General features: G+C 37.9%; 1 protein-coding gene across 3 annotated transcripts in view; it reads left to right on the plus strand.

Annotated features, from left to right (window-relative positions):
- Nrx-1 (Neurexin 1) overlaps positions 1-12,413 on the plus strand; it is a 208,289-nt gene that overhangs the window by 117,434 nt on the left and 78,442 nt on the right. For all 3 annotated transcript variants that reach the window (XM_074176497.1, XM_023171873.2, XM_074176498.1), the window contains 2 exons: positions 3,546-3,572; positions 7,470-7,628. In XM_074176497.1, the coding sequence (XP_074032598.1) occupies positions 3,546-3,572; positions 7,470-7,628 (186 nt within the window). The remainder of the gene's footprint in view (positions 1-3,545; positions 3,573-7,469; positions 7,629-12,413) is intronic.

The following is a 12,413-nucleotide window of genomic DNA, read 5'->3' on the forward strand; positions in this document are numbered from 1 at the left end:
TTATACTCTAGAAACGGAAAGGCTCAAAATGTGGGAATTTAGTGCAAGCAAGTTGTGATAAATTAAAATGACGAATTGTGAATACCACAGTCTTAGCTTGTATCAAATAATTCAGTTGAGAAATCATGAAATGATCTGTGATGCACTGTTTGGAACATTTAGATAAATATTACACCCAACCATCATTTTAACACCTCGACACGTGTTTCGATCACCAACTGATCATCTTCAAGAGGAAGAACAAACTAGTCAGTTTGATTTTTCTCTTGATAGATAGGGTTGTACACGGTCTCAGATACGGAACCAATAATGGTGCAGTTCTTTTTATTTGCAATCTGCTATTCATCAACAAAGTTGAGTAGGCTGAGGAATGACTGAACAATTCAGACACTTCAATGACTGGAATGGAAAAATTGCTAAAACATGTGTTTGAGGAATTAGAAATGTCCATCGCAATACTTTATTTCACAAGTTAATCAGTTAGTGACAGATCAGTGACACATATGCAGAATGAACAATGCATATAGAAGAAGAAAAGTGGAGGATTCAACGCCACTTTCCCTCATTCCATTTGGAACGGAGGTGAAGAATATTGATATTGTCTTTGATGGAAACTCACCTGAAATACTGATTTGGAAAAAGTTTTGCTCAAAGCCAGAATGTTCATATAGACTTGTCGAAGGATTTGTGGTAAACTTGGAGTTCAGGTCCCAAACAAATCCATTGGACTCATGTGATAATTGTCAAAACAATTTCTCCGTAAGTGATCCGTTAGGTTATGGTGCAGCTGTCTACAGTCGCAGACCCAGGACAGACATGTCAATCTGACTAAGAACCTATGCGACTATATTTCAAGCGGAAATCTATGCTATTGAACTGTGTGCGGAGAGATTGGCGGAATCCAACCTCATACCCAAGTCAATTGAAATATTTTCTCGGACAGTCAAGCGGTATTGGAAGCTCTTGCCAACTACCAAGCAATGTCTAATTGGTAACAAATTGCCATAAACGACTCTCCTCAATAGGAAGACTGATCAAATTGTCTCTGGTCTGGATTTCTGGCCATACTAGCCAAGGAGGCAATGAGGCTACAGACTCCCTTGCAAAGATGCTGCGATTAGCTTTATTGGACCAGAACCTATAGGTAGCATTGCTTAAAGCTTTGTCAAACAAGCATTGAACAGCTGGATGGTAAGAAGATATATGGAGGCAAAATCTTCCAGGATTTGTTCTTTCCAAGGTGTTCATTCACCCTTTGAAGCTTGATATCAAACACTTATTGGACTACATTCACGCCGAACATTTTCGAACACAGTAACGTCAATATCTCTACAAATATTCATTATTCTCTGCCGTATATCCAATTTCGAACAGGTTCAGTTTCGTACACGTTTTGCTTCAAATAGCCCCATGATAAAAAAATGTCCCAAGGTGTCAAATCTGGCGAGCAGGCTGGCCATTCTGTAGGAACTCGACGGCCAATTTAACGACTGGGAAATGTAGTATCCAAATAGTTTCTTACTTGTCTGGAGTAATATGGTGGTGCTTCATCTTGTTGGAATACAATATCCACAACGAATTCATTAGGATTCGCTTCAACGATTTCAGTGATGAGAGGGTCAATAGTAGTTTCCAGCATATTCAAATACAGTTCTCCTGTTGAATTTTGATCAACAAATGGAGGTCCTACAATATGGTTTTCCAATATTCCTGCCCAAACGTTAATTTTTTGTGGATATTGGGTATGTGTTTCCCGGAACACGTGAGGGTTAGTGGCACTACAATAACGACAATTTCGTCTGTGAACATTGTCGTTTGAAAAAAACATGTACATTCGTCACTGAAACAAATGTGGAGATAGGTAGGATGCCTTGCAATGGTTCCGTCATGATTTCGCAGAATTCTGTTCTTCGATCAGAGTCATCTTCAGTTGATTGCTGTATCATTTTAATTTTGTGAGGATGATACCTATTCCTCTTCAAAAGTCTCCACACAGTAGAAGGAGACACCTCAACGGAATAAGTAGCCTGTTCAGGATTTACTACCATCTCACTAATTATTTGCACTTGCTATTCTTCCGGAATGGACGGATGACCTGGGGGCCTTCCAGCTACAGACCAATGGTATTAAGACTGGAAAGCAAGTAATTGAGAGTGGAGTTCCTCAAGGATCAGTTTTGGGCCGGACTGTATTTTTCATTTATATTAACGACCTCACCAACTTAGACATCAAAGGTGAAATTACTATTTTTGCAGATGATACATCGATTCTATGGCACAACAAAAGCTCTTCAGAGCTTAACTACCACATAAGCATAGATATAGAAAAAGTCAGGAATTGGTGTGATTCCAATCTTCTAGCTTTCAATATTAGCAAAACAAATATCATAACATTCAAGGGCGACTTAAGTGATGTTTATTTGGACAAGGAACAAATCTCCGGATAACCTACGGATAATAAATTTCTGGGACTTCTGATTGATAATAAATTGAAGTTTGGTAACCATATTACAAAACTATGCAATCGATTAGCTTCAGGTTGCTTTGCGGTTCGTGTCGTTGTTAATGAGTTGAATTTGGGTATAGCGAAGAACGTATACTACGCACTAATAGAATCTCATCCTCGTTATGGAATCTGCTTCTGTAGCGCTTGTGCCCAGTATTTATTTCAAAGAGTATTCTCTCCCCAAAAAAGGGCAATTAGATACCTATGTAGTTCTGATTACCGTGAATCCTGTCATCCCTTGTTTATACAACATGGAGCTCTGGCATTGGTTTGTATCTACATTTTGGAAATGGCTTGCCTCATGCACAAGAAATACCAAGCTATAATCATTTCTTAGTCAGCCTATAACACTCGCTCCTCTCACTTGATCTCGCTTCCAATTCCCTCCTCAACCTTAACTCGCAACTCTCTAATTTTTGAGGGCTTATTGTAAGTGTGAATGTATGTGTATTTGTGATCTCCTTGCTAACTGTATATTTGTGATGTTATCATGGTGACTGTATGCTTTGTCATGAGAATTGTTATTCTTGGACAATAAAGTATATTTTGTTTTTTTTATTTTTCATCAAACCATATCGGGTTGTTGAAACTGCCATATGGCAGATAAAAAAGAATATTTCTAGAAATATCGATATTGATGTGTTTGTCTTCAGGAAATTATTTAATGTTCCTCCATTTTGTAGTAGATGAAGATATTGATTTCATATTCTGGGATTATGAAGTATTCGTCAGGAGCTTCGAAATTATGTGTCAGAAGACCCTCCTTTCTATTTAATTTGCGCCCAGTCGCCATCATGAAAGCTTCATCTGTCAATTCCACTTCAAAATAAAGAATTCATGCATTAATTTCATCATCCTATATTTCAAAATTTTGAGTTGACGCGTTCAAAAAATAAAAGGGGGGGTGGGCATCAAAGAAATACACTGTACATTCATCTACACATTCTTTTGCTCCATAGTCCATTGAGAGTATTGATTGGTGGTACAGAATTAGATTACGTCTTCGGCTAAATTGAAACTAATCATTCGTTTTGTTTCAGATTTCTCCTATCACGAGCTTTTGCCGGGTGAGTATTCACATGGATATAAAGAAGAACTTGAAATTGAAATGGTAGATGAATTTCGCTTGGAAAATGGAACACCAAAATCACACAAAACTTTTGTAAATTGTAGCCTGTATGTTATTCTGATGTAAAAGCTGTATTTATTTAAAGTTCCATCTGAATCCGTTCAGTCGTTTAGGCGTGGAAGAGCAACAAACAAACACATTTCACATTTATAATATTAGTATAGATTCAAATGAATTGAAATCAGGAATTCTCACGAAAATGAAGCAATGAAGATCTCCGACATGAAATTCGACAGACAAATCGTAATCCTATTACAACGAAACTATACAAAAACTTTCCAGACCGCTTGTAGTCGAAATTCAGCGAATAGCACGATGTAGCTCGCTAGTGAGCTTTGCTTGTTGAATATTATAACTGAAAGCTCACATAAAGCTCTTTATTTCAATTAAACGCTTCCATCCGATTAGTATCTTTCCGCGCAAAGTATTTTTAATAATTAACTGGGGAGAATTCGCAACAACATAAGCTAAATTAAATTATTTTTATACGTTTTTAAGGCGATTATGTATCGTTGGGAACTTTGTTCTAGCTGAATTTCTAGTTGTTTTAATTAATTCAAGCGAAAGTTGAGTCCTAGAAAGATTCAAAATGAGGGTTCTTCAGACTGCTTTGTTCAGTGAAATCTTATTATCCATTGAGGAATATTCTGAACATAGGAACTCTAACTTTTTGAATAATATCAAAGTTTCAAAAGTACGGAAAAGCATTGCAGACTGTGATGTCATTGAGTTTGTTTTTTAGAATCAAAATATTTAGGCCGAAGCTGGGGAAGCGAAGAGAGTAATTTTGCGGACATTGGCGATGAATAATGCTACGAAACTGCTGCATAAATGATTACTCAATTTTAGAGAGATTCTGCTGCTTGGCGAATTGTGCTCTTATTGAAGGCCTTTCGGATGATGTTGATGCACATGGTTGGTCACAGATTTTGCAAATCTTGGTTTTCAAGCTCTCTTTCAATGGCTTCTTTAAATTTCACCGGGTTAATCGCTACTTTTCTCCTGATTTCCGTAGTGTGTGGTTTAATATTATGATCAATTTCGAAAATTATGTATTTATGTGTACTCAGCGTCACTTTATCCAGTACTTTCCAGTTGTCAACAGTTTTCGATATTTTTGGAGTAGCCATTGTTATGTCAATATAGGTTTGACTCTCCCCCCTCACGAAAGTAGGTTTATCACCTTTATTGATGACAACCACCCCGTTGCGGGAGATTCACTCAGTCAGCATATAGCCCCTGCGGTCTGTGACGGGCGATTCCCATTCCGGGGATTTCGAGTTAAAATCCCCTGCGATCAAGATTTCTCGCTTTTCTTTGTTGATGTGCTCCATCAACTTGTCTATGAAAGTGGTGTACCTCTCAAAAGTGGAATTTGGGGATATGTAGCAAGCGAAAATGTTTAGCTTTTCCAGTTTTACGACAATGTACCCCTTCTCCTCAACTATCCCTTTCACCCTAATGTTTTTGTTTCGGAAGTATACTGCAACGTCCAAGTCTGAGTCTATCTCCCATCCGTGGTTCTTTACTAGTTTTTTATTAGGTACGCCTACTATAATTAGGTCACTTTCTTCCTCATTTGCTGTTAGAAAAGCCAGATCGTGGGCGTTTCTCCTCCTATCTACGTTAATTTGTAGTATTCTCAACGCCCTTCCCACGTTCACTTGCAGTACTCTTAGCTCTGGAGGTTGCACCCGATCCCATCCTTGACATTGTCTTCCTGCGCCTCCATTTCCTCCTCTCCCTCTTCTTCCTCTTCCAGTTCTTTCTGTTCTAGATCCTTCTGTTCTTTTTCCATTCTTTCCTCTTCCCTTCTTTCTTCTACTTATCTGTACGCCTTGTCCATGGCTACCATCAGAAGATATCCCCCTTCATTTTGCTTTCCTTCTCCCCTTTCTTTCATTTCTCTGCCCCGATTATAGTGCTGCCTCGTTTTCTTCAGTGCTGCTCTGATTGCTTGACATCCTCTTGATCCCTGCTTGTGCCCTTCGGTGTTGCACGCTATACAGTAGGTCGGGTTTTCACATTCTGCTGCCCTATGACCCTCCTTGCCACATTTGTAACAATTTCCTGCCCTGTTTTGCTCATTACATCCGTCTGTGGGATGCTCATAGTTCCAACACCTTTTGCAATACTCCACCTTATGTCTTTTCTCCGTCCTACACCTTGCCAGTCCTATTCTTATATATCCCTTGGTCGCCAGTTCGTCTGCTTCTTTCTTAGGGACCCTTACTGTTACTGCTAGGGTATTTCCCTCCAATGGTCTCGTTTCGCTGATTCCCCAGCCTTCTTCCCACTTTCCAACGCATCCCTCTATTGCTTTCCTAACCTAACCTAACCAAACCTAACCTAACCTAACCTAACCTAACCTAACCTAACCTAACCTAACCTAACCTAACCTAACCTAACCTAATGGACATTTCATCAGGAACAAGTCGCATTATGTGTTCAATTCCTTTCTAGCTGTTGGTGTTCTCTCTCTTCGTTCTCATTTCGTTCCATAACATCATGTATGTATGTAACTTGCAAAAATGTTTGTCGATTATGATCTAATATCCGTCGAAGTATCACACAGAAAAGGAGTTGTTTCCTGTCAGAAATCTGCCAGATCCTACTAGGCAGGAAAGTTAGAACACATGTATTGATCCGGTCAATTTAGACATTGGAAGGTACATAAATTTACAACAAGCTGCAAATGCGTGTAATTGTTCAAAACATAGTTAAAAATAAGATTTTGAAATTCCGAATGATTGCGATGCCTGGAAAAAAATTTATTCAAGGTCAAAGGTCAAAAATCTCGAAACAAATTGGTTTTTCGCGATTTTCAGGAAAACGGTGGGTTTTATCATAAAATAACCGCAGATGGAAATTGTAGATCATAAAATTCTCTACAAAAAATGTTTCAATACGTTTTTCTCTTAGAGCCACCGTTTCTGAGATGCGACGAGTCAAAAAGTTGTAATCGTCATTACATGCACACGTTTCCACGCCACCTATGAGGTAGTGTAATTAGCGCGTTTATTTAACATGGTCTCCCCAGTAGGCCTATTCCACATGTCTGTTGTGATTCTGACGATTTGAAAACTTGCATAATGAAATATATTAGGAAGGATTGGAAATTATAAAAGCAATTGAAATTTAAAAAATGTAAGAATATATTCATCTGAGTCATAACCTCCAAATACTTCTTCTTGCCGTTCTTCTTCATGGTCTTCTCCTTCTTGATCTTCTCCTTCTTCTTGATGTTCATCCTGGGTGCAGGTAAACTACGTTAAGAGTGATGTATCGCATGTTTCCTCGTTGGTATCAGATAAATCCTACACTATTGGTGATTCAGCATTATAACATGACTGGCCTTGACAATGTGTACATGCCAGAGAACACAACAGACCAACTTTTTTACAACCACATTTAGCGCGGCATCCCTTTTTATAGTTGCAAAAAATTGTGTTCAGCAGTTTTTTCGGCGCAGGTGGGAGTAAAGTCTGAATAGGTTCTAATGCATTGTCGACCAACTTCCAACCCCAGTCTTTTGGGTCTAGCTGATAACCAAGCCACACTTAAACTTGGTATTATACCCGGAAACTATGTTGATGAGTAGCAACTGAGGTTGCAGGAAGACAAGCTAATTGCACCTGTTTCTTATTTTTAGTGTTTTTTACGAAACATGCATATCGATACTTATCTAAGCAGGTGGTTTTTTTCGGAGCTTTGTACATAGAAAGAAGAAACTGAATCCCGTTGATGATAATATATCCAATGGTTACTTTTAACAGTAACCATTGGATATATTTTCATTTCCAGCATACGTATTTAATTTTCATTATTATTACAGCTCTCCGCTGTCGTGGATGCCGTCTACGCAGATCATTCTCACATCGCCGGCAAGTTCACAATGTTGTCCTCGAGCAAAGTCTACGTCGGAGGCAGCATAAACACAAGGGCGCTTCCCGGAGCCAGAGTACATAATAATTTCGTCGGGTGCATGAGGAAGGTGAGTTTATATCGCTTGTTTTCAGTAGGTCGTATCGTAGTTGAATTAGTAACGTAAACATAAATAACTCAACAAATAAAACCAAATATACAGGGTGGCCCATTAGTGCGAGGAAGTACATTATCTCACCTATAACGAGTAGTATAATGAAATGTTTCAGATGATAGCACAGAGCAACACAAATACCATCATAAAAAATGTATGACGGAAATTCAAGCAAGATTATTTGAGACATGCAATAACACAAACTTAATTATTTCAAGTGAAACACCCAGTATGTCATCTAACCGTTTTTAGAAATATTTCATCCCTACAAATATGGATTAGATGGAATATTCTCCAAAACTGACACTTTTTGAGAAATTCACTAGTCAATTTCCAATTTGTCAAAAGTTGTCTTTTATTCATGTAAAGGCCAGCTAGGATTTTGACAGTTAGATACTGTTACTAAAATCCAACATAATTGCAATGTCAAACTCAAAACTGAAAATCGGTTGGGGAAAGTCTGGAAAACATGTTGTTTTCGTTGAAGTCGAACTTAAAACTGAAAATTGGTTGTGGAAAGTTTGGAAAACATTTTTTCGTTAAAGTATTTAGGACCAGGAGCCGAGTAGTTAGAAGAATTGCTTTTCAATCGTTTTATACGCCGGTCGTGTGGGTTCAAAGCCTAGCGATTGAGAGAAAGTGCTAGGAATTGCACTTTGAAACGTAAGACCTCGTTGGCAGAGTTCCGATTTCTGAAGTCTGCTCGTTTATAATCTAATGTTCGAGAAATGTAATTTTCAGTCCATATCGTCTCTTTTTCCAAAGTCATAATAACAAAAATTGTAGGAATAAAGTAGGTTTTCAAAATGGTAGATCAACATACAGGGTGTTTCATTTGAAAAAAAAATCAAAATTTTGATATTCGAAGTTTGTCAAGTGGTTGCTTCTGTATGAAGCAGCAATAACTTGACAACGCCGCAAAATTTTCGAAAAACTGAAATATCTACTCACGTAGAACATTTCGCTCAGTTCAACGGTAAAAAAGGAACACTCTGTATATTCCTAAATATTTTTAAAATGACCAACAAAGTAAGTCATATGATTTTTATCTGAAACATTTTATCATACTCATCATTATAGGCGAGATACTGTACTTTCTCACACTAATGGGCCACCCTGTATATGGAACATAATAAGTTATGGAAAACTCTGTATATCTGTCTGTTTCTTCGTTTTGAAGGTACTGATAGACAGTAACAAAATGACGTTTATATAATACATTCCTTCTGGAAAGATAAGTTACAAATTATAGCGTGGAATGAACATATGAACTGAATCATATTTAAGTCTCCAAAAATACGTACAAAATCTGATGATAATTTTCAGTATGGTGGGCAGCGTCATATTAACATCATTTATATTAATGTAAAATAATTTTCCATCAACCTTTCTGGGAAACTGGAGGTTTTTCCCTTTATACACATATATTTTCATTTTCTTCAGATTCTAGAATAAATTTCCCAGAATAGTCGATAGGAATGAATTCAGTTCAATAAAATAGTCGACTTTAAGTTGTGTGTGATAAAAATATCCGTCAGTTCAAAATGAATATTTTCATTTCGAAGTCGTAGAGGAGGTATAATGTGCAACACACACGTAAAATCATTCATGCATTCGTTAAAATTGCACCCACTTACGGCTCATATTACAAGCAATTCCCGCGTTTATAAAGTAAAGTTTCAAGCTCAGTAATTTTATACATAAGAACAAGCTTGATGTATTCAATATCAAAAATGATGTTACTCGTTTTCTCTGTTCATCACCAATTGACAACTCTTTTTGTCTTCTAAAATACAATATCGTCGATTCAAAGAAATAACGAAGTATTTTTCCAACTCCCTCCACTTCGATTACATCCTTTAAATAGTTTGACCTGGATCCTGAATAGAAACGCCGATGTATTCCCTGCAAGAAAACAGAAACCTTCACTCCGCCGAGATATTTATAAACGTCCAGCAAGAATGAACATCCGTACAAGAGCAATAAAAGTTTTTGGATAGCATCAATCAGGTGCTTGCAACCCGGCTTCTGGGATGTTTCCCGAAGAAAATTGGTCGAGACGGTTTGTGGATGGGTCTATAAGTGAATCCAGTGGGGTACTGATTCGAAGATGTAACAGTATTGATTGAAAAGTCAGATGTTATTCTTGAAATCGAAGTGTTTAACTGACGAATTTGTGATTCATGAAATAAGTAATAATAATAATAATTTTATTCCAGTCAGATCACAATTCAAATGATATTGGAACAGTCAAAAAAAGGGGAACACAGCACATGTATACATAAAATTTTGAATAATAATAAAAATTATAAAATAATATTCTGATAATTATCACCGGTCATATATACCTAAATGTATAAAATACATAAAAAAACTAATGAATAGAGTTTATTCTATAATTTTCACTATGAGGGTTATACAAAAACCGCGACACGTGTTTCGCTATACAATAGCTTCTTCAAGCATAACTAAGAGTTACTTCTAAATTACACCTTATATACTATAACCTAGTACCTAAGTAATAAATCTACCTGGAGAAATGTCTACATGAAAATATACCTAACTATTATTACCTGCTTGTGAACAAATTCAATAAAGGCGAATTATTCAATTCAGTTTGGTGAAGGGTTTTTGAATTTGTTTATTTCCATACTCTCCAACAGATTAAGTTTCAAACCTTCCTTCTGGAAATGGAGGGGTTTGTATTCATGGTTGAACTCATGTCCCTCTGAGATTAAATGACTGGCATATGTGGAATTTATTTTTCCATTCTGAAAAGTATATTTGTGTTCCTTTATGCGAGCTTTGAACGTTCTTCCAGTTTGACCTATATAAAACATCGGACATGACCCACACGATAATTTAAACACTCCTGATTTTTCTGAAACTGAACTTGAATCTTTGTTATTTTGAATGTGCATGTCTAAGTTGTTGTTGGTTTTGAAAGCAGTATTTACACCTTTGCAGAAAATCTGAAATATTTGTAGAGGTTTGGCCTGAATAGGTAAAAGTTCTATAACTTTTATCCTCTTTTCTTCAAATTGGGTAAACTTCTTTCAAAGCTTGACTGTATAACTTCTTTGATAATAAAGAATGTATCAGACCACTATCATAATCATTGTTGACGGCTATTTGCCTTTATTGGAGTTCGCTTCTGACAAGGGTACATTTATCAGTCTGTGGATTATACTGTTGAAAGCTGCTACCTCATGCTGATATGGGAGGTAGCAGACATTTTTTTATATCTTGCACTATCTAAGTTTTTTATAAAACTATAAGCATTTTAGTTGTATAGTATAGCTGGTTAGGTTATGTTAAGTCCGAAGTGAGTGGGTCTATTCGACCCTCCAACGCAACCCGCAAGGGTTTATTGTGGTTCACACCTATTCACACTCGACCAAATAAACCCAGCTTCTTAACGAAGCCGATTAGTTTGTATGGTGAGTGGTCTTTCAGGACAGATGGTGAACTCAAAGAACCTGATTTGGTCCCCAGCGGGGCAGGCACAAAGTATATGCTCTGGTGTTTCATCATTTTCCAGACAGAGGCGACACACTCTGTCTTCCGACAGTCCAAGTCTCTGCAAATGATGATTCAAATGACAGTGACCTGTAAGAAGGCCTGTTAGACATCGTGGTTCATCCCTACTGTAGTCCAACAACTGTTTGGAATCAAGCTTCGAAGGGTGAATAAACGCTTTGGAGTGAGCCAATCCTGGAAGATCCTGCCAGGAGTCCATAAATATTCTTGCCATCCAGGTGTTCAGTGTTTGTTTGAAAGTAGTTAAGAGTGATGAATGATAAATGCCAAACGCTAACAAAACTTTGTGATATCGTTATAATCAGCCACAGACCTTGTAGACCGGTTTTTGATGCTTTACTAGGTCCACCCTATTTTTGTATCGCAAACGGGTCACATGCAAAATATTTAACGAGCGTTTGGGTAGGTTTCTACCAACAGTGGTGTGCGTTCGGGTATTCGCTCAAAAATAAATGTCTATTCATTTTTATTTAGGATCTTTCTTTAGGCGCCTGTCATCTTCAGAGCCAATTGGACGTCTCTGCGTGGAGACGTCCAATTGACTCTGGCCACTGTGGTTTGTGGAGACTCCACAAAAAAAAGTCTAACGGGGTCAATTCGCACGATTTCGTTGGACAGTTAACATCGCCTCCAAGTGAGATGATCATGCCCTCAAATCGCTTGTGCAGAATATCCAATGTGGTATGTGTGGCACGAATCCCCATCTTGTTGAAAACCATACGTCGTTGGTGTCCATATCGTTCAACTCGGGCCAGAAAAAGTTGGTAATCATCGACTTATAGTGCTCGCCGTTGACAGTGATTGCCAGGACAACATCGTTCTTAAAGAAATATGGACCGATGACGTCGCCAGCTCAAAATCCACACCAAACACTGACTTTTTCGGGATTCAATGGACGCTCTTAGATATCATGGATTGAGATCGTCCCGAATTCAATCACTTTGCTTGTTCACGTACCCATTTATCCAGAGACAGGCTTGTCTGGCTATCAGTGGTGCCATCAGCACCACACCGTCAGCGGCCATGGAGATCCTTCTGGATCTCCCTCCTCTCCACATTTTTCTAGAGAGAGAGGCTAGATGGACTACATATAGACTTGTGCACATTGAAAATTGCACAAATCAATTTAATGCAGAGGGCAACAGACTGTTGGTTGACACTAGAAGTCACAGCATCATGGAAATGACTCCTGACTTTATG

This window comes from Leptinotarsa decemlineata, unplaced genomic scaffold (assembly GCF_025532065.1).
Source record: "Leptinotarsa decemlineata unplaced genomic scaffold, Ldec_3_MD MMD2_tig00001719_RagTag_RagTag, whole genome shotgun sequence".
Taxonomy (NCBI): domain Eukaryota; kingdom Metazoa; phylum Arthropoda; class Insecta; order Coleoptera; family Chrysomelidae; genus Leptinotarsa; species Leptinotarsa decemlineata.